At 50.5% G+C, this 23,605-nt stretch overlaps 16 protein-coding genes across 16 annotated transcripts; 6 read left to right on the top strand and 10 right to left on the bottom strand.

Annotated features, from left to right (window-relative positions):
* Positions 1-16: 16 nt before the first annotated feature.
* On the bottom strand, positions 17-4,390 carry B9G98_02077 (hypothetical protein; the record flags this gene model as incomplete). Its single annotated transcript, XM_024808634.1, has 1 exon — positions 17-4,390. The coding sequence occupies one exon, from the start codon at positions 4,388-4,390 to the stop codon at positions 17-19; it is 4,374 nt and encodes a 1,457-aa protein (XP_024664402.1).
* Positions 4,391-4,449: 59 nt separating this feature from the next.
* Positions 4,450-5,409, top strand: B9G98_02078 (Serine/threonine-protein phosphatase 2A activator 1; the record flags this gene model as incomplete). The annotated part of the gene is made up of 1 exon (XM_024808635.1): positions 4,450-5,409. The coding sequence occupies one exon, from the start codon at positions 4,450-4,452 to the stop codon at positions 5,407-5,409; it is 960 nt and encodes a 319-aa protein (XP_024664403.1).
* Positions 5,410-5,464: 55 nt separating this feature from the next.
* On the top strand, positions 5,465-7,060 carry B9G98_02079 (ATP-dependent RNA helicase HAS1; the record flags this gene model as incomplete). The annotated part of the gene is made up of 1 exon (XM_024808636.1): positions 5,465-7,060. The coding sequence occupies one exon, from the start codon at positions 5,465-5,467 to the stop codon at positions 7,058-7,060; it is 1,596 nt and encodes a 531-aa protein (XP_024664404.1).
* An 8-nt stretch (positions 7,061-7,068) lies between these two features.
* On the bottom strand, positions 7,069-8,310 carry B9G98_02080 (Palmitoyltransferase PFA5; the record flags this gene model as incomplete). Its single annotated transcript, XM_024808637.1, has 1 exon — positions 7,069-8,310. The coding sequence occupies one exon, from the start codon at positions 8,308-8,310 to the stop codon at positions 7,069-7,071; it is 1,242 nt and encodes a 413-aa protein (XP_024664405.1).
* A 59-nt stretch (positions 8,311-8,369) lies between these two features.
* B9G98_02081 (RNA polymerase II transcription factor B subunit 3) lies at positions 8,370-9,326 on the top strand (the record flags this gene model as incomplete). Its single annotated transcript, XM_024808638.1, has 1 exon — positions 8,370-9,326. The coding sequence occupies one exon, from the start codon at positions 8,370-8,372 to the stop codon at positions 9,324-9,326; it is 957 nt and encodes a 318-aa protein (XP_024664406.1).
* Positions 9,327-9,402: 76 nt separating this feature from the next.
* Positions 9,403-10,134, bottom strand: B9G98_02082 (GTP cyclohydrolase 1; the record flags this gene model as incomplete). Its single annotated transcript, XM_024808639.1, has 1 exon — positions 9,403-10,134. The coding sequence occupies one exon, from the start codon at positions 10,132-10,134 to the stop codon at positions 9,403-9,405; it is 732 nt and encodes a 243-aa protein (XP_024664407.1).
* Positions 10,135-10,196: 62 nt separating this feature from the next.
* B9G98_02083 (Proline-rich protein HUA1) lies at positions 10,197-10,994 on the bottom strand (the record flags this gene model as incomplete). The annotated part of the gene is made up of 1 exon (XM_024808640.1): positions 10,197-10,994. The coding sequence occupies one exon, from the start codon at positions 10,992-10,994 to the stop codon at positions 10,197-10,199; it is 798 nt and encodes a 265-aa protein (XP_024664408.1).
* A 23-nt stretch (positions 10,995-11,017) lies between these two features.
* Positions 11,018-11,767, bottom strand: B9G98_02084 (hypothetical protein; the record flags this gene model as incomplete). Its single annotated transcript, XM_024808641.1, has 1 exon — positions 11,018-11,767. One exon carries the CDS (start codon positions 11,765-11,767, stop codon positions 11,018-11,020), a length of 750 nt encoding a protein of 249 aa, XP_024664409.1.
* A 44-nt stretch (positions 11,768-11,811) lies between these two features.
* B9G98_02085 (Bud site selection protein 6) lies at positions 11,812-14,334 on the top strand (the record flags this gene model as incomplete). The annotated part of the gene is made up of 1 exon (XM_024808642.1): positions 11,812-14,334. The coding sequence occupies one exon, from the start codon at positions 11,812-11,814 to the stop codon at positions 14,332-14,334; it is 2,523 nt and encodes an 840-aa protein (XP_024664410.1).
* Position 14,335: 1 nt separating this feature from the next.
* On the bottom strand, positions 14,336-16,597 carry B9G98_02086 (Telomerase reverse transcriptase; the record flags this gene model as incomplete). The annotated part of the gene is made up of 1 exon (XM_024808643.1): positions 14,336-16,597. One exon carries the CDS (start codon positions 16,595-16,597, stop codon positions 14,336-14,338), a length of 2,262 nt encoding a protein of 753 aa, XP_024664411.1.
* Positions 16,598-16,750: 153 nt separating this feature from the next.
* On the top strand, positions 16,751-17,779 carry B9G98_02087 (Chromatin structure-remodeling complex subunit SFH1; the record flags this gene model as incomplete). Its single annotated transcript, XM_024808644.1, has 1 exon — positions 16,751-17,779. The coding sequence occupies one exon, from the start codon at positions 16,751-16,753 to the stop codon at positions 17,777-17,779; it is 1,029 nt and encodes a 342-aa protein (XP_024664412.1).
* Positions 17,780-18,864: 1,085 nt separating this feature from the next.
* On the top strand, positions 18,865-19,725 carry B9G98_02088 (Allergen Asp f 7; the record flags this gene model as incomplete). Its single annotated transcript, XM_024808645.1, has 1 exon — positions 18,865-19,725. The coding sequence occupies one exon, from the start codon at positions 18,865-18,867 to the stop codon at positions 19,723-19,725; it is 861 nt and encodes a 286-aa protein (XP_024664413.1).
* A 68-nt stretch (positions 19,726-19,793) lies between these two features.
* B9G98_02089 (Ubiquitin-binding protein CUE5) lies at positions 19,794-20,921 on the bottom strand (the record flags this gene model as incomplete). The annotated part of the gene is made up of 1 exon (XM_024808646.1): positions 19,794-20,921. One exon carries the CDS (start codon positions 20,919-20,921, stop codon positions 19,794-19,796), a length of 1,128 nt encoding a protein of 375 aa, XP_024664414.1.
* A 337-nt stretch (positions 20,922-21,258) lies between these two features.
* Positions 21,259-22,023, bottom strand: B9G98_02090 (hypothetical protein; the record flags this gene model as incomplete). Its single annotated transcript, XM_024808647.1, has 1 exon — positions 21,259-22,023. The coding sequence occupies one exon, from the start codon at positions 22,021-22,023 to the stop codon at positions 21,259-21,261; it is 765 nt and encodes a 254-aa protein (XP_024664415.1).
* Positions 22,024-22,149: 126 nt separating this feature from the next.
* Positions 22,150-22,845, bottom strand: B9G98_02091 (3-oxoacyl-[acyl-carrier-protein] reductase FabG; the record flags this gene model as incomplete). Its single annotated transcript, XM_024808648.1, has 1 exon — positions 22,150-22,845. The coding sequence occupies one exon, from the start codon at positions 22,843-22,845 to the stop codon at positions 22,150-22,152; it is 696 nt and encodes a 231-aa protein (XP_024664416.1).
* A 135-nt stretch (positions 22,846-22,980) lies between these two features.
* Positions 22,981-23,307, bottom strand: B9G98_02092 (60S acidic ribosomal protein P2; the record flags this gene model as incomplete). Its single annotated transcript, XM_024808649.1, has 1 exon — positions 22,981-23,307. One exon carries the CDS (start codon positions 23,305-23,307, stop codon positions 22,981-22,983), a length of 327 nt encoding a protein of 108 aa, XP_024664417.1.
* Between the last annotated feature and the right edge of the window lie 298 nt (positions 23,308-23,605).

Consider the following 23,605-nt stretch of genomic DNA (forward strand, 5'->3'; position numbering starts at 1 on the left):
TTTAAATTAAAGGTACTTAAACAGTCGCCAACGGCATTCTATTTGGAACAAACCCTGTAAGGGAGATCAATAAAACAACAACATCAGCCAGTCCCGCGAGGTTGCCTAGGCCGTGGGCTTCTGCGTCAGTGCGTAAAACTACAAGGAGTAGGTGCTGATGACGCTCCAGCATCTGTCTTGCCTGCTGGATAACATCCTTATTGTCTGCCCCCATTGCCACAATCACAGCAGCAACCAACTGAAATAGAACCAAGAGAATATCGCTGTGAGGCTGTTGTTGGCCTGATGCAGAGGGCTTTAATAGCAAGCTTTGGTCGAGAACGTCTAAAAGACCACCTCCCAAAATAAAGTCGGCACTGTAGCGGGTTTGTGCTAATTGTAATAGAAGAGCCAGGGTAACTTTCAGGGCACTTCGATCTGAGGCTGCGGTAGGTGATGTGCGAGCAATCCCAGTATCAAGCGAAGGGATAGCTTGAATCAGGAGGTTTACAATGTTGTATCGCACAAGCGCTTGCTCAATAAATGGTGAGTTAGCTCGCCGAGCCAACGCTGCGAGATCGTACAAGAAGATTAAAGCCACAAGACGAAGCCGCTCATCAAACCCGAGGGCGTCGTTAGCCACCACTTGAACAAGTCGTGCACCCGCTGTAATCACCAGACGGAGCTTGTGCTCAAATGCAGCTTGGTCTCCGTTGATTAAAATCATTTTGATTATCTGATAGCAGATAACGTAGAGATCAGCTCGAAGATCTGGGGTGGAGACAGATGTCTGAATCGCCAGCAAGGCCGCTTGGAACAAAGGATGCATTCTGTCAAATGAGACCTGCTCCTTCCCAGTAGCGGATTGGTATTGTTCAAGCAAAAGAACCAACAGAGACGCCAACGGTCGACAGAATTCTGGATCTGTTCGGCCGTACTCTGCGAGCTTGGGGACCAGGGTTTGAATAGTTTCAAGCACAAAAGTCAAATGGTCCCCTGGTGTGTTCACGAGAACAGGAACAAGCTGGCACCAAGAACGCAAGCACTGGAGCTGGGCACTTGCTGCGTCGTCGTTGGCAAACTTCATAAAGTCAAGCAGCCGTAGGGCCGATTTACCTGGGTTTTCTAAATCCATGAGAGTTTGCTGATATCGAGAAAGCAGCGAAAGCATTTTGTCTTGGCCAACATGATGAACTTCATGCGCGAGCATGTCAAGTAGATTTGCCCGGTGAACAAAGAAATCTCTGCGGGCCTGCTGCGAGAGACTCCAGTCAAGACTCAGAGTGGGTTCCAAGTCAAGTAAGGTCAACAGGAACTCTGATTCACGTAAATGTTCAAGAACAATCTTGGATGATAGAGGGTCACGGCACAAATGAGCTACAATCCCAGATGTTCGCGCAGCGATTGCAGCGCAAGATTCCTCAACCCATCCAGACATATCTGATACTGCACTGCCAAGAAGTGCTCCAATAGTGTCTAGAAGCGAAGCACCAGAAGCGATACCTCCCGGTGCGGTATCTAACGCTAAGTGCCCCAGTGCATGAACACGGAAACCCAGTAGCTGGTGGGCAACTGTGCCCTTGGAGTCTGACTCTGTAACCAAATAGCTGGCCAATAGATCCAAAATACTTAGTTTCACATCGAATTCTGTATCCTCACGCTGCAGTTGTTCCATAAGTCCGTATCTGATACGATCCGAATCTGAGGCCGACTGTAAAATGCTGAGAACCCTGTCAGATCTGCCTCCCCCAGCCATAAACTCAGGAGTGTTTTTCAGCAGCGAAAACAGTTGGACACTAACTCTAGCGATTTCGGTATGCAAGCTACCCATATACAACGCTAGGTTTGGTGTTACCTGCAGGTTGAATAGCATGGGATCAACAATGTTTGCACTTAGCATATCAATAACCACACGCATCGCTGTAACGATAGCACGTACGAGCAAGTGGCTGCTGCTCAAATCAGCTATATCCTCAAGACCCGTAAACAGCAGTTTGAATATAGATGCATATACCGGAGGGGTGCTGAGAAGACGATGCGCAGGAGCACCCAACTCGTGAGCGAGAGACAAAGATGCTTCGAGGAGAATAACCCTGTCGTTCTTGTCAATTTTATCGCTTCCGGTAGTGGCTAAAACCTCACCAAGCACAAACTGAATATAATCATCAAGGCGAGGGCTAAATTTGGTGTCCTTCTTGGAAACAAGCTCGCGCAGCAAAGCAGTAAAGGCTTGGACTTCTGGTACGGATCGAAGCAGACTATCGAGCCGCGGCGGCAGGGTAGGTAGTGGTCTCAACAAACTGCCCGGAACATGGATAGTCGCTGCAAACGCCCAGTCATCGAGACCCATCCACAGTCGGTGTGGGTCAGTGTGTTGAGCGAACGCAGCCAGTGCAGCTAGCAGTGATGCAACCATTGGGGTCTGGAAACAAAGTAGCTTGAAGATCTGGTCAATTAAATCATGTGGTGGGGTAGAGAGAGCAACTGATGCTTCTGAGTTATCAGAAACCACCTGGCGGACAAGTCCCAAATAGGCTAAAGCAACCATCATTGTATCCTCATCGAGAGGACGGAGCGTCTCATTCGACGGCTCCTTTACGCGTTTAGACTCTACAGCGTCGGCAGAGCCGATGCCCTGCGTAGCCATATCGAACGACTTCGTCTCTGGTGCAGGTTCCGGCTCGTCCCGCTTAGCATTTGGGTCTATCTCAAGGGCATAATGGCCCAGTAAGTCATGGAGACTTTGCCATCGTAATACAAAGACATTTTTGCCTGACTTTATTGGCTGTTGCAAGAATGCATGGCAGTGGGCAGCTGCCTGAGGCCCAGCAGAAACAGCCGTCAACAGTTCAGCAAAAGTTGCCGCCATAAACGCAACTTGGCACTGAGAAGCCCAAACCAAAAACCCATAGAGAGAATTTTGTTTGTCATTCCAAAACTTCAAGCCTGCATCAGGCCTATTCCGGTATGTGTACGCAACAAACAAGAAGAATCTCTCCAGATCACGGCCAGGGCCTGAATGAGGAGCTGAATCTTTTGAAGGGTGTGGCGTCTTGCTAGCCTCACCCGACTCCTTATGGCGCATTTGAAGACGACCTTCGGGCAAAACATGCAGTAGCTGTTGTGAGGGCGCGAATGCCTGGTCGGGAGGGGCTGTACCCGCAGTGGCTAAAGCCAAATACATGTCTTCTTCATTGAGACGCATTTCTTTCAAGATATCGGCCAAATTAGCAGTTAAAGCCTCAATAAGTAGTTGTAGCGCCGGGAAAAGAATATCAATGAGCTCGGGAAGCACTGTAGGTGACCATAGGACCATTGAAGGCACACGGGTTCTAACCACGGGGGTAAAATCATTTCCTGTGGCACTGCTGAGGTTTGGCACTGAATTGATATCACTAGCAAGAGCCATCAAGGTTTCGAAACCGCCAAGGTTAACTGCTGAGCGAACAGCTACTAGGATCTCGGCATACGTGTGTTTACTGCGGTCGCTAGTTGTGATGAAACCGGCATAAAAGGCAGTAAAGACCAGTTGAACAGCACCGTGCCACCATTTGAGTTTCCAAGTATGTTTAGCGGCGTCTCCAGTCAAAGAAACAAAAATACGACCGGCGTCTGAGTCTGAAACTGGGCTCGCCAAACCACTTGGCTCAATATAAGGGTCCAAGCCAGCAAAAAACGTGGTAATAATAGAAACATATGCTAGCATTCTGGTCGAGTAGGTTGTAAATGTAGCCATGTGACTCAAGAGTCGAATAATTTCGTCAGGGGTAGCGTGGTTTGCTTTGATTAGCCGGTTACCCAAAACGCCGAGCTCCTGGTGTTCCTGGACAAGAAAATCACGCTGGACCCGGAGTGTTTGGACGAATTTAAGATTCATATCAAGTCCCATGAACTCGCCGCGCTTAGTTTTCTCGTCAAGATCGACAAGACGCGCTTCAACGGCTTGCAAAGCATCGGAGGCTGCTGTGAACGGGGAGCTACCTAACACTGGTTTCAGGGCCTGATCTTTGCCGAAATTTTCCACAAGAAGTGTGAGAATAGCGATAATATACTGTCGACGGGTGTAAAAGCCCGCAAGAGCTGCATCGACTGGTGAAATACCCCGACGCTGGGACTCCTCGTATGTATAATGGACGAGTTTTGCTGCGACCAATTCATCGATATTAAGTTCATCAGACACCTGCGCTGCAGAATTGACAAAGTCCTCGCTCAAACGATACTCGATTCCGTCGAATTCAACCACCTGTTTACCCAGTGTTTGGCGGCTGGTTTCCGATTTCGCCGGTGCAGCGAAAAGCTTGGACAGATCCTCAGTCATATCAGCAGTCAGACGTACAGCTTCGTCCACTGACAAACCGGGCTCCTGGATTGCTTCGTACACAGCCACAAAAGGCTCGGTATTCCACTGCATCCTTTAGCGTGTTTGAGTATTGTTGATACTTTTTTCGGGGCTTGCTTTGTCATAGGACCATGGAGCTGTGCGCGATGGCAGTCGATGGCGAGGGGGAGGGTAAATACCCACCTCAGAAGCTGGTGAATGTTGCAGCGGATATGGAGAAGTTTGCAATTTCTCAGGCCAGGTCACAATTGCTGGCCTTGATCATGTCACTCTCCAAAACCGTAGCAGGAGAGGTTATTCCTGCTGACGGCAGAGTAAACAACGCGATTGCTCGCGAGCTTGTGGAATTGCTGGAAAAACTATCAGAGGTTGCAGATTCTGTTAAGCCGTTTGAGGAAACGCAGCGGTTTGGCAACTTGGCCTTCCGGTCCTGGCACGATCAGATCGCCAAGGTCATGAAGGAGCGGCTAGATAGATTGTCGCTGCCCAAAGAAGACGACGTACCTTTATATGACGAGTTTTATCACTATTTATCGCAGTCATTCGGATCAAGGCAAAGATTAGATTTTGGAACAGGACACGAGCTCAATTTCTTGGCCTTTTTCGGTGGCCTTCTTTTGAGAGACGTTGTTGGGCCAATCAAGGGACCAGATATTTTGGGGGTATTTGCAACTTACTACAAACTGTGTGGCAAGCTTATTCTTCGCTACAACTTGGAGCCTGCCGGATCCCACGGGGTGTGGGGGCTAGACGACCATTTCCACCTTGTTTATATTCTAGGGTCAGCCCAGCTTTCCTACGGGTCCGACGACGGCCGATTGACTCCGAAGGATGTTTTGAACAAAGTGATCGCCCACAAGGAAGCATCGCAAAACCTGTATTTCTGGGCAATTGACTTTGTGCACACCATGAAGCGCGGCAATTTCTTCGAGCACTCGCCAATGCTGTTTGACATCTCGAACGTGGCCACCTGGACGAAAATTCACCGAGGAATGATCAAAATGTACCAAGACGAGGTTTTTGGGAAATTCCCGGTCATTCAACACTTATGGTTTGGCAGATTGTACAGTCTTAATCCCGTCAGTAGCTAGGCTCTCCTATGCATAAGATATGCAGGGTCTGAAAAAAAAATTTGTAATTCATCAAATGTCCAAAGAGAAGCGATCCAAGGTCGATAAAAGACAGCTTTCAGAGAGCGAGTCGGAGGATTTAAGTGTTGAAGAACTCGAGAGACGTCTTGCTGCCGAAGCAGAATCCACATGGGAGTCGTCCGAATCGGAAGTAGAGGCCCCAAAACCTGCTCTGGCGGTTGGTGAAGAAATCACCGTCACCGACAAGGCAACCAAGCCGTTCTCGACGCTCAAATTGAGCGAGAATACAACGAAGGCTATTGAAGCTATGGGTTTCAAGGAAATGACTGCAGTCCAGGCCCACACTGTTCCTCCTTTGTTGGCAGGAAGAGACGTTCTGGGAGCGGCCAAGACCGGGTCCGGCAAAACGCTGGCGTTTCTGATCCCGGCTATTGAGCTTTTGTATTCCCTCAAATTCAAGCCCCGCAATGGTACCGGTGTTATTGTTGTGTCCCCGACCCGTGAGTTGGCCTTGCAAATCTTTGGTGTGGCCAAGGAGCTGTTGCAGTTCCACACCCAAACAGTCGGCATTGTTATTGGAGGTGCAAATCGTCGCCAGGAGGCCGAGAAGCTGGTCAAAGGTGTCAACCTGCTTATTGCGACCCCCGGCCGTTTGCTGGATCATTTGCAAAACACCCAGGGCTTTGTCTTCAAGAACTTGAAGGCCTTGGTTATTGACGAGGCAGATCGGATTCTGGAAATCGGATTTGAGGAGGAAATGAAACAAATTATTAGGATCTTGCCTAGCGAGGGCCGCCAGTCCATGCTTTTCAGTGCAACTCAAACCACCAAGGTCGAGGACTTGGCAAGAATCTCGCTGCGCAAGGGACCGCTCTATATCAACGTTGATCAGGAAAAAGATACCTCAACTGCCGATGGTCTGGAGCAGGGATACGTTGTTTGCGACAGCGACAAGCGCTTCTTGTTGCTTTTCTCGTTCCTAAAGCGCAACCGTAATAAGAAAGTCATTGTCTTTTTGAGTTCTTGTAACAGCGTCAAGTACTATGGCGAGCTTTTGAACTATATTGATATGCCTGTGCTTGACCTCCATGGTAAGCAGAAACAGCAGAAGCGCACAAATACCTTCTTTGAATTCTGCAATGCTAAACAGGGTACTCTTATTTGCACAGATGTCGCTGCCCGTGGTCTTGACATCCCTGCCGTCGACTGGATCATCCAGTTCGATCCTCCTGATGATCCTCGCGACTACATCCACCGCGTAGGTCGTACTGCTCGTGGATCCAACGGCAAGGGCCGCAGTCTCATGTTTTTGACCCCCAGTGAGCTTGGCTTTTTGCGTTATCTCAAAGCGGCCAAGGTCCCCCTTAATGAGTATGAATTCCCCTCTAGTAAGATTGCAAATGTTCAGTCTCAGCTTGAAAAGCTCGTGTCATCAAACTACTGGCTCAACCAGAGTGCTCGCGACGGCTACCGGGCGTACCTTCAGGCCTATGCCAGCCACCACCTCAAGACAGTCTACCAGATTGACAAGCTTGATTTGGTCAAAGTTGCAAAGTCGTTCGGATTTGCTGTACCTCCCAAAGTCAATATTACAATCGGTGCAAGCGGTAAAGATAGGAAAAAGCCGACCAAGCGGCCACGAAAGCATTAGATATATAATTAATTATTTGGAACAATAGTAGACAGGCTCGCATTCGAAGCAACTGGTGTGATATCATGAGATGCTGGATCGCGTTCGAATGTAGAGGGCGCCGACTCGAACACAGACTCGAATGCAGAGAGTGCCGACTCGAATTCACTTTCTCGAGTCAGCGAGTTTTCAGCAGTAGCAAACGAGGTGGTACTGGGCTCATCATCAAGCACAGGTAAATGCAAGGGTGTATTTTTTGAATCAGGCGTGAATTGGGTGACCGCATGGGTGGAGCTCGGGGATGCAGGAGCCGGGGGGGTGGAAGAGGCTAGTTCCTTCTCCATGAAAGCTTCGTGGCGAGCTTGTAATTTTCCTAAAAGGCGTCTGTTGAATTCCGGCTCCTCGATTGGTTCCCTAATAGGCAACAACCACGTATACCAGGGGCCCATTACTCGGGTGATGTTACGTCCAATGCCAAGAGAGTAAGGACCAGGGACCATATCGGACTTTGTAGCTTTGATAACTTGGCGACCGTCTCTAAAAGGTATATTAAAATAAGGATATCGCGATTTGTTTCTATCCATATGTTCCAATGTTGACTGACAAGTTAACAGAAAGTATGTATGCTGAATGAGGAGCATAGTAAGGAACAGAAACCAAAAGCCACAAAGCACATAAATAGGGATCGCTTGAGCAGCAATATGTGGCAGAAGCCTGTGCTGATACCGGAATTGTACCACCAGGATCAAGATCATCGTGAACCAAGAGTAAACAACAAACTGGAGAAAAAACTTGAGGTTGCCTTGGCCAATAACTCTGCCTAGCCAAATGCAATAATGGTCCATAACAGGCACACACACACCTTCTGCCGAGGAGTGCCGAGCTCTTGCTGGTTTGAAGTGCTGGCATTGAGAACACCACAGTGTATAGCCATCCTCATCACAGACAAAAGGCTCATGGGGGGAATCGATGCGCTTATACTTTTCATCGACCACAGAGGGTCCCCAAAGTTGTACTGCGGCCCAGGAAACCAACATCATTAAATTAAGTACACCAAGAATCGTATACACGGCAATTCGTACACCTTTCGGATGTACCCATTTCCAAACAACCTCGTATGAAAAACCATAGAGAATGTACCCGTTGATTCCAAGGACCACGAAAGGAATTATTCGATCAACTATTTTTTGCCGCTTGGCTTTTGAGCATCTAGGCGATTGCAAAGGCTCTAAACCAGCGGGCTCTGCAGGCTCGCCAGGCCCGTCTTCCATATCTCAGTTGTCAGGCTGACAAAACCTTAGGGAACCTCAAAACCACATTTTTAAAAAAAATGGGGGACGCAGATGATATGTGTCCCATTTGCCGGTCAAGTCGGTACTTGAATCCGGATATGAAGTTTTTGGTGAATCCAGAGTGCTACCACAAGATGTGTGAGTCTTGCGTCGACCGCATATTCAGTGTAGGGCCTGCACCGTGCCCATATGTGGGATGCGGTAAGACACTACGAAAAGGACGGTTTAAAACCCAGGTTTTTGATGATCTCAAAGTCGAGCGAGAGGTCGATGTGCGTCAGCGTATTGTCAAGATTTTCAATCGACGTGAAGATGCTTTTGATACCGAGGCTGAGTACAATGATTACTTGGAGGAAATTGAAGGGCTGATTTTCGCCATTGCCCAAGGTAGTGCGGCCGAACGGGAAGAGGCCGAACAACGAGTCTCAGAATACGAAAAGCTGCACAAACAGGAGATTATCCAAAACGCGTTACAGCAGAAGCAGGACGACGTGTATGCTGAAGAACAAGCCGCCAGCGATGCCGAGCACCAACGGCGATTACGACTACTAGCGATAGAACTGCAGCAGCAAGAAGCTGAACTGGCGGCTCAGCAAGAAAAAGAGACGATTGAGGCGCTGGAGGCCGGCAAAACAAGCGAGCAAGCCGTGCGGGAAGCCAGAGAACGGGCCCAACTGCGAGCCGAGCAGCTACGCCAGCAGTTTGAGCTGGAACTGTCACGGCCCCGCCGGGCAATTACCAGGAAAGGAGCAGCGGCTGCACATGCCTCGGCCGCCCGCACTCCCTTCACACCGTTTGTGGGAGACCGGCAGATGGAGTACTTGTTTAGGCAAGCCGAAGAGTACCTCGACCCCACAATGGAGCGAGCCAACGAACCTGCGGTGCGGGCAGGAGGATTCACTGCGGCGCTGGCGCAACAGGAAGCTCTCAAGCTGGCGTTCATGTCTCTGGAGGTCGACATCCAGACCGAAAAGGCTACTGCGATTGCCGTATAATATTTATCTTTAAATAAGTGCTATGTTGAGATGCACCAAAACGTTTAGCTGGGGAAAGCGGCGAACTGTGTGTCAGTTAAGGACGATGCAGCAGGCTCAAAAACTCCTCGCGGGTTTTCTGCTGATCACGGAAACAGCCCAACATACAAGAGGTGGTTGTGGAGGCGCCGGGCTTTTGCACGCCCCGCATTTCCATGCACATATGATTAGCCTCCATGACCACGGCAACCCCGCGGGGCTCCAGGACTTCCCACAGAGCCATTGCGACCTGCTTGGTGAGCCGTTCCTGGACCTGCAGGCGACGGCTGAACATTTCGGCGATGCGGGCCAGCTTGGAGAGACCCACAACCTTGGATCGGGGAATATACCCAATGTGTATCTTACCATAGAAGGGGACGAGGTGGTGCTCGCAGAGACTGTGCACTGTAATGTCCCGAACAATGACCATTTCATCGTGGTCTTCGTCGAAAACGGCTCCGTTCATGACCTCAACGAGATTCTGCTGATAGCCCCGAGTTAATTCTAGTAAGGCACGGGCGTAGCGGCCAGGAGTATCTTGGAGTCCAGCTCTACTGGAGTCTTCGCCAAGCTCGGTTAAGATTGTGTGTACAGCGTCGGCGATGCGGCTCTCTCGCGCCTTCGCCGCGGCAGCGTCCTCCGAAGCCCGTTCCGCAGCCCCCTCGGAGGGCCACGACAACGCATTCAGCTCGCTGGTCGATGCCTGGATATCCTTCGGGTTTCCACTCAGCTTCCGCAGATGCTTCTTGTAATTAGGATAGTCTAAGGGCGGTTTGGATCCTAATGACATTGGGTGACTGAATTTTTCAAAACGCTATGTTTTTAGGTAATATGCGGGGAGATTAGTACAGGCTAATTGATCAACCGGCCGATTCCGCGACACAATGGGCATTGTTCTTCGAAAATAAACGACCACACCAGGCCCGACCCACGACATCTGCCGCAGAGAACGCCACCAATTGCTGGGTCGCCGGGCTGGACCACTCTTGGAGGCTGATAAATAGGTCTAGGGCCATACCCGGGACCGGGACCATAGCCAGGGCCAGGGCCGTAACCAGGACCAGGGCCGTAACCAGGACCAGGGCCGTAGCCAGGACCAGGACCGTAGCCAGGACCCGGCCCGTAGGCAGGACCCGGCCCGTAGGCATATACTCCAGACTGAGCAGGCTGGATGCGGTTGGGCCTTCCGAAGCGCTCGTAACAGTCTTTGCAAGACCGGCCTGAGGACAATTTAACGCCAGTATTGTTACACTTCGGACAGTGATACCCAGACGGATACCTCAAGTACGGGTTTGAATTAGGCGGCCGGCTGGGTGGCCTATTTTGTGGCTTGGCTGGTGGCTTGGTTGGCGGTTTGCTAGGTGGCTTGCTCGATGGCTTGACTAGTGAATTGTTCGACGGTCGACTCGACCCACTCGACGATATGCTTGGTGGCCGTGAAGAGGGCTTGGGAGATGGCCTGGGAGGAGGCCCAGGCGGAGGCAGATGAGGTCGCGCAGGCTGGGACCCACCCGACGGTGCTATCCGCGGTGGAAGAACCGGCGGATCAACCAGACTCTCCTGGGAAATTGACTCCTCATATGAAGGCGGTGGCTCACTAGGAGGTGGCTCTTCAGGAGGTAGCTCGATCCGAGGAGGCGTGGAGGGCATGATTAGGCAGCCAACAAGTAGGCTTATGTAGAGATGCTATTGGCGATGTCCGAGAAGTCTGTGCGGCCCTCAATCGAAGCTGCAATTTTACTGATAAGATCGTCATTGATAGTGACGACGTAGTCACCACCAGAAACAATGTGCCCCAGATCTGTTGCCAGCAGCAGGTCTTCGTCAGATGTCAGAGCAGCTCGGCCTGATCTGGCCAGTTCTGCCTGCAGTTGTGCCCTTCTCTGTTCACGCTGTTCTTTAAGCTCCTCTTCACGGGCCCGCTGTTGTTTCCTGCGGTGCTCAATCGCCGCTTGGGCCTCTTCGATGCGCTGCTGTCTCTCCTCCTGTTCGGCAGCAATCAGGTCCCCAAACATCTCTCTTTCCAGCTGTTCTCGCTCCCGCTCTTCGCCAGCCCGCTCGCGCACATACTCAAACCATTGTCTTCGCTGCTCTTTGCGGGCAAGTGACTTGGCCTTCTTCTTCCCCACCTCTCGAGTCTTCCACTTATTCATTCTTTGAGGCTCCTCGGCCGCCTGTGCCTCAGCTAGTGCCTGAGCCGCTCGGTTTTCCGGAACACCCAAATCGTCGTCCTCTACGTCTTCTAAAACGACGTGGTGCACGGGCGGCTGTGCTTGCTCTTCACCGGCCGGTGCCTCTTCCACTTGCTCAACAGGCAAATCTTCGATTTCGCGAGCCTGACTTGGAGCTGCCCACCTTTGTTCGACATATAGAGCCGCCAGAATAGCCACAGCAGCAGTGGCCCATCCCCACCACGACTCCATCAGGTTTTCCCAATCCGCTTACCAACTGTTTGGATTTATAGGCAATGCCTGACGAGCGGCCGGAATCGATCAGTACGATTGAGAGCACGGTCACGCGGCTGTTGATTTATACCAAGCAGCTACTTGAGTCGCTCACTCTATGGTCTCGCAGCCAAGCGTCTGAGGAGGATGTCAGCGATGTCTATGTCGCGCTCGGTAACGAATTCAACGTCGCTTGCCGGTCGTTTATGGATGCCGGTATCGAAGTCATGGATTTAGGTGATGTGCCGCAGATGCTCCGTGTTGTTCTAGAGCGCGCATTGGCAGGTGAAGCCAGCGAAGACAATCTCGATCACTTTCTGCCTCAGATCCGTGAAATCATTGTCAATCTTCTGCGCCAGCTAAAGCACAAACAAAACCTGCTACGCCATCGCGAATATCGTGGTCATCGCAATTCACAAGCTTCGATATCCTCTACCAATTCGAGTCCAAGGAGAGCTTCTGCTGGTCGTGACTCTCATAGTTCGAGTCGGATTTCTGACAGCCCCAGTCGCGGATCTCCTGCGCCCAGTGGCCCTTACATCGGCCACCAGCCTCCCAAGGTTACTTCTGCACCCACAGCTAAGGCTGCACCCTCTCTGACGTCCGCACCGGCTCCTAATGTTGCTACGTTTGCTCGCGATCCACTGGCAGCTTTACAACGAAGTGAGGCGCTTGAACGAAGAGCTTCCAAGCGTTATTCACAGTATCATATGTCGAAAATACCTGGGGGCCCAGTTCCAACTACCCCAGTTGCTGGCGAGCAAGCTTTGTTGCCCACCTCAACCCCGCACAGATCTGTGCCTGCTGAGTTCACCGATGCCACAACTGTTGTTGACGAAGTACGCAAAAATAAGCATCTGGATTCTGTTCCAGAGATGCCACAGGAGCCTTCGGAGGCTCGTCGTCAAAGTGTTAAAGACATATCTGCACCGCAGAGCCCGGCAAAGGGCTCGATGTCATCTGCTTCAATTGAACCCACCCCGCAGCCCGAAACTGGTGATAAAGAACTAGATCACAAAGAGCCTGAAGCGCCTGAAAAGGCGCAAGAGCCAGTAGTATCTAAACTTGTTACTGTTTTTCTCAGAATGGGTCAGCGCGTCCGGAAGGCTGAGCTCGAACCACCACCTTCATTGGCAGCAATTCGCCTCAAGTTTGTTGAAACATTCTCATTCAACCCGAGCGGCGGCGAAATGTTCCCTGAAATGCTAATCCAGGATCATAAAACTGGTGTTGAATATGAACTTAATGAGGGCACGGTCGGAGACGTTACCGAGGGCTCCCTTATCACATTGTTGGCTAAAACGCAGCAAGAGTCTTCCTTGGAGAAGCAAGTTGCTAACCTTGGTGACATGATGCGCGAATTGATGGTCCGTATGGATGGTCCATCCGGTAGATCAGCCTCAATTCCCAAACCTGGTCCATCAAGAGCTAGTCCAGCGATGGCAGGCTCACCATTTGTGACCCAGACTACATGGAAGACCAAGGCACCCTTGAACAACGTTGAATTGCTTCGCCAAGATGTTGCTGTCGTCCGCCAAATTTCCAGCGAAACCATCACTAACCTCAAAGAAGAGTTGAAAACTCTAAAAGAGCAGGCACACCAACTGCAAAATGCCCAACCAGGCACGCAGCGAGACTTTATGGTTCAATCTCGCAAGAAGCTTAGCGAGGATGGTAATCAACTACTTACTTGGATTGATGATTTGCAAGACATTGTCGAAGGGCAGCGCAAAGACGTTGCTTCCCGTGGTGTACGTCTTTCACCCAAGCAATTGGAGCAGGTCTCCAAGGAGCTGCTGAGGGCTCAAAGTGAGCTTTCCACGATGTCTTCTTACATGAACCGTGAAAAGCCTCGGTGGCGGCGAACCTGGGAACAAGAGCTCAACACTGTTGTGGAAGAGCAGGAATTTTTCCAGCTTCAAGAGAATCTTGTTAATGACATGCTGTCGGATCTAGCCAAAACTCGTGAAACATTCGAGCTGGTCGAGCAATGCAGTCATGAAATGGCTCGTAGCGACATCAAGCGAAACCCCATCCTCCCCCCTCCGGCGCCTGAGGGTCCTGTGGAAGCAATGCGCCGTGTTCACGGTGAGGTTGCTGCTTTGAAACCCGACCATGATAGCAGGGTTCAAGCTATTGAACGGGCTGAGCGGTTGCGGAAACGTGAGCTTGCCCTGCGAAACGGAGAATTTGAGCAAGAGCTCGGCGACTATGTCCACGACAACAAACTGAATAAGATTGGCGGAATTGAAGAAACCGAGCGCCGTAGACAGGAAAGGGATGAGAAGACGCGTGCAGAGGCGGTCAAGTCGGAGCAGGAAGCCCAAGAACAAATGAAGAAGATCAAGGAGGAGAGGGCCAAAGCTCGTGCGAAAGCAAAGGAAGCTTCAACTAAGGACGTAGAGCCATCTGGTGAGAGTGAGTCTCAAGCTGAAGCCAACGGTGAAGCCGAAGCTGACGAGAGTGGTGAGTCTGAAGATGAGTCTGACTCGGAGTCTGACTCGGAATCAGAGCACTCGAATTATGAATCTGGACATTCTGATTAAACTATATATATCGCTTGGACCGCTTGCGGTACTCGGAGATACATACCGAAATAAATAAAGGTTTGTTTCGCCCTCCACATCTAGAGTATAATTTAAGGGATTTGGCGAGTAGTTGATCGAACAGCTTTTTGCGAAGAGACATGTTGGCCCCAAGGTAATGCATGCGAACAGCCATCGCACGGCCAATAGCTGTAGCGAAAAACTTGATGTTCTTGTCCGATAAGATGACGTTGTGACGGTCGAACGAGTGAAACTGCGAGGCAAACCTCAAATTAATAGTTCCTTCAAGTCGCCTTCTAATCCACCATTCAGGATGCTCAGTACGAACTTTGAACGGCGGCAGTTTGAGCGGTAACACATCCAAAGTAGCGGCATTAAAGCAGGTGCCAAGGTAGATTAAGTTCATCTCGCGATTTTCACCTGAAAAATTGCACTCGGTTTTTTTTGGTTGGATGAAAACGTTAAATTCTGGGAAGCCTTCTTTCATGCGACGAATAAATCGGCAAGCGGTTTGCTCTTGGGTGGACACAAACAAGATATCGTCCACATAATGTAATAGTAACGAGTTTTGGTCAGTGATATATTCTCCAAATGCTGATCTTAAAATGTGGTCCAGAGCGAAGTTACAAAGTGCGTTAGAGGCAGAGGACCCCTGAGGTATTCCAGAGCTTTTTTGCAGTGCTACGCTACCCCCTTGAATTAACAACTGCTTTAAAAGCACTGAAATTGTTTGCAAAACGGTACTGCCTGAAATCGTTTCTGTACTATAATGCCTCAGAACACTATTGGTAGCGGTTTCCGGTAATTCATACTTGCCGTTGGATGCCAGAATAGTCACTTTGCGGCCGCGTCTTTCGTCCCAGAAATTATAGGCTTGGAACGCCTTGTTTGCCAGCCGACTTTTCAAAACATATATCAGTTTGTCAGTATCAATAGAATCAAAGCACTTGGCAATATCTACTTTGACACAGTAGAACCTTTTACCAAAATGCTGGCGTTGGAAACGCACCAACCTGGGCAGAAAGTCCGACAAGCTTCGCAATCTACAGGGCGAAGCCAGAGTCAAAAAGTCCAAAACAAGTCGCGAAGGTCCAAGCGCGTTCTTGAGATGCGACAGATTTATTACCGGCCGCGTTTCGCCATTAGGTTTGAGAACAAGATGGATACGTGCAGGTGTATTGAACGGTGCCATTGGATGCTCTGTGACGGGCTCTAGTTGTTTTGAAAGCTCCTTGATCTGCTGATTGTACCTTTTATGCCAAAGATCTTTGCGATAATAGTAACAACCACCGGCATGGTTGGACTGCTGGGCGATATGAAAAAATCTTTTGACGATCCTTGGAACTACAACCGAAAAGAGCCATTCGATCAAATGTAAAAGCATTCTTTGAGTCATTTGATGATGTGCAGCATTATTTGATTGCCCCAGCCATACCAACCCGCGAGACTTCCACCCTTTAACAAAAAAATTCAAACTGGTAGATTCATACCTACCCATCGATATCCACTCACGCACCCCATCTCGGAATGGGATAATATTTGGACCAATCAATTCTTTGGGGATGCACTGCTTCAGAGCTATCATTGTTACATTCAACACAACCCGGCGAGGAACAACTGAGTCGCCAGCACAGAATTTGTCCAAGTCAACATTCAGCCAGGTACTACGCTTTTCGAATTTCTCCAACAGTTTTGAGACCTTGAATCGATATTTGCTCCGCATCGAAGGGAAGATCGCTGTAGCATTAGCCTCGATCGCATGCTCTTTGGACCCAAATTTTATTGAGTCGCCTTTGTATAATAATCTCGTGGCCAGACGGCTTGTACACATCCTGTGTTTTCGAGACTTGAAGGAGGGAGCTTTTTTGGACTTTTCACGGATTTGTGGTGGATCGTAAACAGCAGGTCCTGTCAATTGAATCCATGATCGGCCTTGTGGCTTTAAAACAACTCCTCGTAAAAGACTAGAAAACCAGTTTGTACCCATGCTGCGATAAAGAGTCGCCCAAGCTGGATGGTAAAAGTCATTGAGTTGATTAGAAGATCTCGACTCACAGGCAAAAATAAACTCGCCGTATTCCGATGAATTGGCCGGTATAGCATCCGGCATCTCCTTCAACGCCACGATATAATCCAGGATTCCTGAAGAAACCTCGATTTCGGCAACAACTGCAGGAAAGTGGTCGCCGAGGATCACTCCTAGACGACCAACATATTTGAAACCGGCATTTTCTAATCGGGTGATCAAATAATTATCTTGCATCAGGAGGGCCGCGTCGAAATATACCAGATCAACTCCTTAGCTGCTACAAATACCCAAAAAATGCACGGAGAAACGCGTCTTTGTATGCCAAAGTAAAATAAAGTTGAAAACTACTAAGTCGCCCAGCGGACCGTTCGCTTAGTCACTTGACCCATGTCGTATGTCTCGTCGAGCGCGTTGCCTCAGGCGCTCCAAACAGGGTTTGCATCGCGGTTGCGGCTAGGACAGACTTCGTTGTTTATTCACACACAACCTACTATTCGGGCGCACAAACGTGCAGCGGCGGCAGTGTTCAACTACGCAGAGATCGAGGAGGATTTTGACGACGACGATGACGAAGACCCTACGTTTGGATCCGGTCCCCGAATGGAACGCAAGCAGGAGCCGCGCAGAACGGAGTCCAAGAAGCTTGCGATGAAAACAAAACACCCTAATTATAGCGAGCAACAGCTGGCTAACCTGGCATCAACTGAGGAGGTGCTCGTGCCTCTGCGGCTGTCTTTAGAGTACGAGGATTACCGGATTACCGATTTTTTGATGTGGAATATCAACGAACCTTCACTGACGCCTGAACTATTTGCTACAATTACCTGCAATGACCTGGAACTGCCGGTAGGCTACACTGCGAACATTGCGAACTCTATGAAGTCACAGATCGCCGAATACACAGAGTTGGCACAGATAAGATTGCCAAGCGATGCAGGCATTCGTGTGGTGATTCATTTGAGCGTTAATCTCGACAAGCAGCTTTATGAAGATAAGTTTGAGTGGGATCTGGACTCGGCAGTGACTCCCGAGGAGTTTGCGCGTACAGTTGTTGCTGATTTGGCAATAAGCGGCGAGTTTTACCCGGCAATTGCTCATGCCTTACACGAAGCTATTCTACGAATGAAGCGGGAGTTCATCGAAGGTCATGCCCCCGTTGACTCAGATAACCAGGCAGCCTTCAACCAAAGTGCCGGCTGGCGTATGGACCAAGAAGGTCTTGGAGAAGACTGGGTGCCCACAATTGAAGTGCTGACCCAGGAGGAAATTGAACGCAGAGAAGTTGAGCGCGAACGCATGATTCGCCGTATGAAGCGGGAGTCTGCCCGCATTGGCACTTCCGAATTCGAGCTCGGCGGCCTCTTCGGACGGAAACGCCGGCGCAGAGAATCTCCCGCCGTTGGTTCGCCGTGGTGATTATGTATATTAGACAGGTTAGTGGCCGCTATAATGTCACGATAGAGGGTTCATGCATCAATATGCAGGAGGACACGCTACCAGCAGATCTCTATTCTGTTTTGAGCCAGCTGCCAACCTCCTCGCGGCACTCTGCGTGGCACCCCACAGAACCAGGAGAATGAGAAGGAGAATAAATATAATGTTTTTAAATTTTTATTTTTAGCCTAGAAATGCAATCGGAATTTACAAATAGGTTGGTAATCTTTGATGCGTGGAAATTTTTCAGTCCTTGTTAGTTGCCATGGCAACAAATAAGGTGAGTCGATAGCAGCAGCAACTACGGCAGTTTATTTCCGTTAGCAACAGCTGTGTCTCTTCGCAGATACCTGCCGTAACACAAAAAACACCAGCTTGGCCCGCTTTCGAGGCCACAAAATTGAGGAACCACCGGTAGCTGTGATGAAGCAGCCCATAACCTGGTATGACCTAATCCCAACGGACCTATCCACGATAGGACGATTCGTGGTGCGTTAAGGCTGAAACAAAGCAGAAACTCAAAATATATGCACCACCAGACGCAAGGAGAAGCATTGAAAAGCAGATAAAGTTCAAGGAGTACAGCGGCACTTGGCCCAGCGAGATCTGCACGAAAGAGGTTCCCGAACCCTGAGCGGTACTGTTTAGTAAAGCAAATACATGCAAAAAGGGCTGGTCCTAATGCGCCGTAAATGAGAAGATAGAGTGATCATTTACAGCCTATGCTAGTCTCGTGCAATCTCAAATGCTATATTTCGATGCAGAGTTTAACTTTATTATCGGTGGACTTGGAATCTCCGTCCTAGAGAACCTCCTTCGCTCCTTTCTCTTTGAAACAAAAGGAGCTGCGTGATGCGTTAATTAACCTGCAGAACCGCCCTTTCACCCTTGCGTAATCAACACAAGGACCTTTTAAAAAACCCCGATCCCCAAAACCTAGCCAGGTGCAATCTTTCTTTTGACCATACCAATTTGACTTTATCGGCGCACGACAGCCCCACGTTCATTCGGTCCCTCACTCCTTCACACATTATCCCGCATTCATTCGGATACCGCAAAATAGTAAAATGCAATTTGCTCTCTCTGCCGTTGTCGCCCTTTTAGCTGCCAGCCCCGTCTCCGCAGCCATTGTAACTGAGGTTGTCCATGTCACCCAGTACGTTTACCAGGATGTCAACGTTTTCGTTGACCAGAACGGTGTTCCTGTCACCACCGTCTCGAGCCTGGTGAGCACTAGCGAGATCGCTGGTGCCCCTACTCCTAGCACTCCTGCTAACCCAGACACTCTTCAGCACTCTCACGCTGATCACCCTACGAGCTATGCTTCTATTGACAATAACTACCAGTACCAGGCTCCCACCACTGAGACTGACTCCCCCGCTGCTGCCCCCACTACCACCGTTGCCCCTGTTGCAGTTACCACTTCGTCCCCCGCTCCCGCCCCCTCTCCCCCGGCTGAGACTACTCCCGCTGCTGCCCCGGCTGAGACCACTCCCACTGCTGCCCCGGTTGAGACCACTACCTCTGAGCCTGCTCCTGCCCCTGTCACCACTTCGTCCCCTGCTCCCGCCGCTACTCAGACTGAGGGCTCCGGCTCCGGCTCCGGCGGTTCTGGCGAGACCTACACTGGCCAGGCTACTTACTACACTCCTGGCCTGGGTGCCTGCGGTGTGACCAACACAGCCAGCGACTTTATCGCTGCTCTGAACGTTGACCAGTTCAACAGCTTCGGTGCCATGTCCAACGGCAACCCCGTGTGCGGCAAGAAGGCCACCATCACTCGCAACGGCAAGTCTGTTACCGTTACCATCACTGACAAGTGCCCCGGATGCAAGTACGGAGATCTCGATCTTTCCCCTGCTGCTTTCGACGCTATTGCCAGCGAAGCCGAGGGTCGCGTTGACATCACCTGGTCTTTTGATAGCTAAACTCTTATTTAACGATACCCAAAATACATGCCCAGAAATCTGCTTTATCTTTAACAAAAGGTCTTTGCCTAGTTCTTGTCTTTGGATTCTTTGGAGTTCTTGTCTTTGGGATCCTTGGACTCTGATTCTTCAACCTTGTTCGTATCATCTGAGTCGGCGTTTGAGTCGGATTCCTTCGAATCGGTCTTGGCACCAGTCTTAGACTTCTTTGGGTCGCTTGAACCGTCCTTGGAAGCAGTCTTGGGCCCCTTTGAGTCGGCAGAGTCAGTCTTTGAACTAGTCTTAGGCTCCTTTGAGTCGGCCTTGGAATCGGCCTTGGGTCCCTTCGAATCAGACTTCGAACCGGTCTCCCTCAAATCAGTCTTGGACGCCCTGGCACTCTTGCCTTCCCCGGGCTCGCCGTCTCCAGTTAAACTCTCCAAATCAGAGTCGCTCTCGCCAATAAAGAATGCGTCGCTAGTCTCACTGGCTTGAAGAGGCTGCCATCTAGACGCTTGCTCTTCGCCAAACGCATTCACAGGCTTGACCGTACGCTGGGGACGAGGGGGCGGGGGCGGGGCATCCTCATAACGAGGAGAGCCTCGACGGGGATGTGAAGAGCGGCGCTCCGGAACACCATACAAATCACGCTCATTATCCTCATAAGGATCCGCCATCTCGTTTTGGATCCGCTCACGCAATTGGCCAAACAGCGACGACACCTTCTTTGTTGTCTCGGTCCAGCCCTGGCGAATGTTCTCGGAAAAGTTATCCCAGCTGTCATCGTCGTGCTCCAGGTCAGAATACTGTCGCGATCCACTCCGATCAGAGCTCCTGCGACGCTCGTCACCGGACTGGCGCGATGAAGGCGCTCTATAATCGCGGGCCAGCTGACGGGCCAGCTCTTCATCGCGAGCGATTTGGTTGTCTTTGGCCACAGGAGTAGGCGGGCTGGGGCGAATTGTGTCATCCGATAGAGCAAGCATTCCATTGAACGCACGCTCTAGCCGGCAACTGGCTGCCACAAGCACAGCACGTCTGACAGGCTCGTCAGCGTCCGGGAAGGCATCCCGCAGCTCCTCCATTGCCTGGGAGAACGGGGACTTTGGTCTAGGGACAGGCTCAGGGTGCGTCTCGATATGCGGCTCAGGAGCCGCTTCAGACAGTGAAACCGACGCCTCTGCCTCTTTCTTCAGCTGCTCTTTGTTGCTGACCATAACGTAACTAGTTGGGTGGTGGCCGTATGGCTTATGCCGAATTACTTGATCTAATCTACGTGACGATGCCTGGTCAAATAGGGCAAGTCCTAGTCAGGACAGAGCCCGCCAAAACACCTAGTTAACTCTCCCGGCCAAGCGGCCCCCAACTCAGCACCAAGCCATTTAAATACCTCCATGTGCTCTTACTAACTCATCTTCTTAACTCTCTGTAATAAAAGCTAGAGCTGGCCGTCACCTCGTGGACGGTCCGTGTGGACAACGGAGACAGACAAACTGGATAAATAACCAAGACCCATGAGTTGTAGAGTTGTTTAGCCATACATACTAGATATAACTAAAAGTTGTTTTTCAGTTCACGAAGTTTTGCCATGGCCGCGACGGCGTCCGACGCCCCCAAACTCTTCTGGAGCTGGGTGTCGTTGACCAGCATGAACGGATTATGATTTAGCTCGTCACCGATAGTGAATACACCGGTTGTGTGGACATTTTTCTCACAAAACTCCACCAGATCACGAACCGCTTTGGTCTTCAAGATAGTCTGAGCGAATTTGGCGTTCGACTTGGTATATTCGTGACCGGAATAGACTTTGGTCTCTTTGGGCAGTTTCGCAAGCGATCCAAGAGACTTGTACATTTCCTCCGCGGTGCCTTCGAAGAACCTGCCGCAACCGGCATTGAAGAGGGTGTCACCAGTGAAAACCGCCTTCTGCTGCGTTTTCAAGTCCCGCACATAGTAGCAGATCGAGTCTTGAGTGTGGCAAGGAGTGTGAATCGCAGTTACCTCCAGATTCTCTCCAATCTTGTAAGTGTGCCTGTCAGCGGGAGTCACCGAAACCAGCGGCGAGTCCTTTCCAGCAACAATTGGCACTCTGTAGATATTCTCGAGCTCTTCATTGCCGTCGCTGTGATCGTAGTGGTGGTGAGTGTTTGTGATGGACACCAGCTTGACTCCTTGCTTCTCTAGATCTTGCAGTCGGGGAAGCACCTCTTTGGGCTGAGCAGGGTCAACTATCGTCGCCTCTTTGGTCGCATCATCCACAATAACATACGCATAGTTGTCGCCTCGTCCCCAGCGCATGGGGATAGACTCGACGTGCATTCTCCGAACAAGTGATGTGATCAAGCGGGGCCGCTTATACATAATAATGGGCTTAGCTTGCAAAGCCTAATAAACCCCGGATGCAACCCCCGCCCCCACGTTTAATAAGGTGATAATGCTTGAAGCTTATACGGTAAACCCGTTGTCTACTTGCAGTGTTTGGCCGGTGATGTTACGGTTATGTAGCAGAAACATCACCGTATCAGCAATGCTGGCCGGATCAATTAACCCAGGGAATACGTTAGATGCCGTCGCCAAACCCCGATCAGCGCACCTGCCCATGTCGGTGTCGGTAAGCCCAGGGGCAATGCAGTTGACGGTGATACCCCTGTTGCCGACTTCTCGAGCCAATGCTCTGGTGAATCCCTCGAGACCGGCCTTGGTAGCTGAGTAGACGCTTGAGCCAGTCAATCCTTTGCTGGCCAGGCACGAAGACAGGTAGATAATGCTGCCGAACTTTTGCCGCATCATGGGGCGAACCAACGCCTTGGTCAACATAATAGGGGCATGCAAATTCACCTGCAGCGTCTTTGCGACACTCTGAGGACTCAAGGCCGTAAGTAATCCCATTCCGGCGACTCCTGCACTATGTACAAATGCCTCCACGGGTTCTTTCAGTTCGAATTTCAGCCCCGGGTCAGCAAGATCGAGCGGCAAAACGCTATGGTCCTGTCCATCCAGAACCTTGGGCAGCTCAATGAGTCGCTGGTTCAACAGATCAGCATTACTTGCACTCAAAATAACACTATGGCCCTCGTGGGCAAGCTTTTGGGCAATGGCCCAGCCAATCCCTCGCGAAGCGCCGGTTACCAAACACTTCATTATAAAGCACAAAGAGGGAACGCCAAATTTTTCAGATCGAGAGGAGGTGAGTATATACCACAGGGGACTAAAAAAAAGATCTAAGGTTGAGCGATCAACTAACTAATTATATAGATGCGAGTTCCATTAACAGGTTTAGTCGAACAGACCCATGCCCATGTCGCCATCGGACTCCTCCTCCTCAGCGGGGGCCTCCTCCTCAGCGGCAGCGGCAGCGGAGCCACCAGCAGCGGCAGCACCACCAGCAGCAACGGCACCACCGGTAGGAACAGAAGCAAGCTTCTCAGAGCCCTCAGCAATGAGGTCCTCGACAGACTTGCCGGAGAGCTCAGAAATGACGGCGTTGATGCGCTCGTCGTCGGCCTCAATACCAACAGAGGCGAGGACAGTCTTGATGTCCTCAGCAGTGGGGGCGGCGTTACCACCAGCGTTAAGAAGCAAATAAGCGGCGAGGTACTTCATGTCGAAATAATCAGTTTAAGCTTTGGATAGCGGACTATTCCTTGATGAGTACTGAGTGGGAGCGTTTCGCTTACTTACCTCCTCTAGGGCCAAGCCCTAGTTGTGATCACGTGAATACGAGGGTGAGTACGTCCGTCACGTGATTGATACCTCCAAAATGGGGGGCCGATCACCGTCCTTGGCTAGATTCATATTCTCCGCACTGCTCTTTGTCTTGTGTTTTTAGTACCTCCAGTCGTCACATAGCACGTATGCCCCGCCCCAATTAGTCCCCTATATAGCTTTAGCGTTACCACAA

The sequence above is a fragment of the Wickerhamiella sorbophila genome (assembly GCF_002251995.1).
Source record: "Wickerhamiella sorbophila strain DS02 chromosome Unknown contig3, whole genome shotgun sequence".
Taxonomy (NCBI): Eukaryota; Fungi; Ascomycota; class Dipodascomycetes; order Dipodascales; family Trichomonascaceae; genus Wickerhamiella; species Wickerhamiella sorbophila.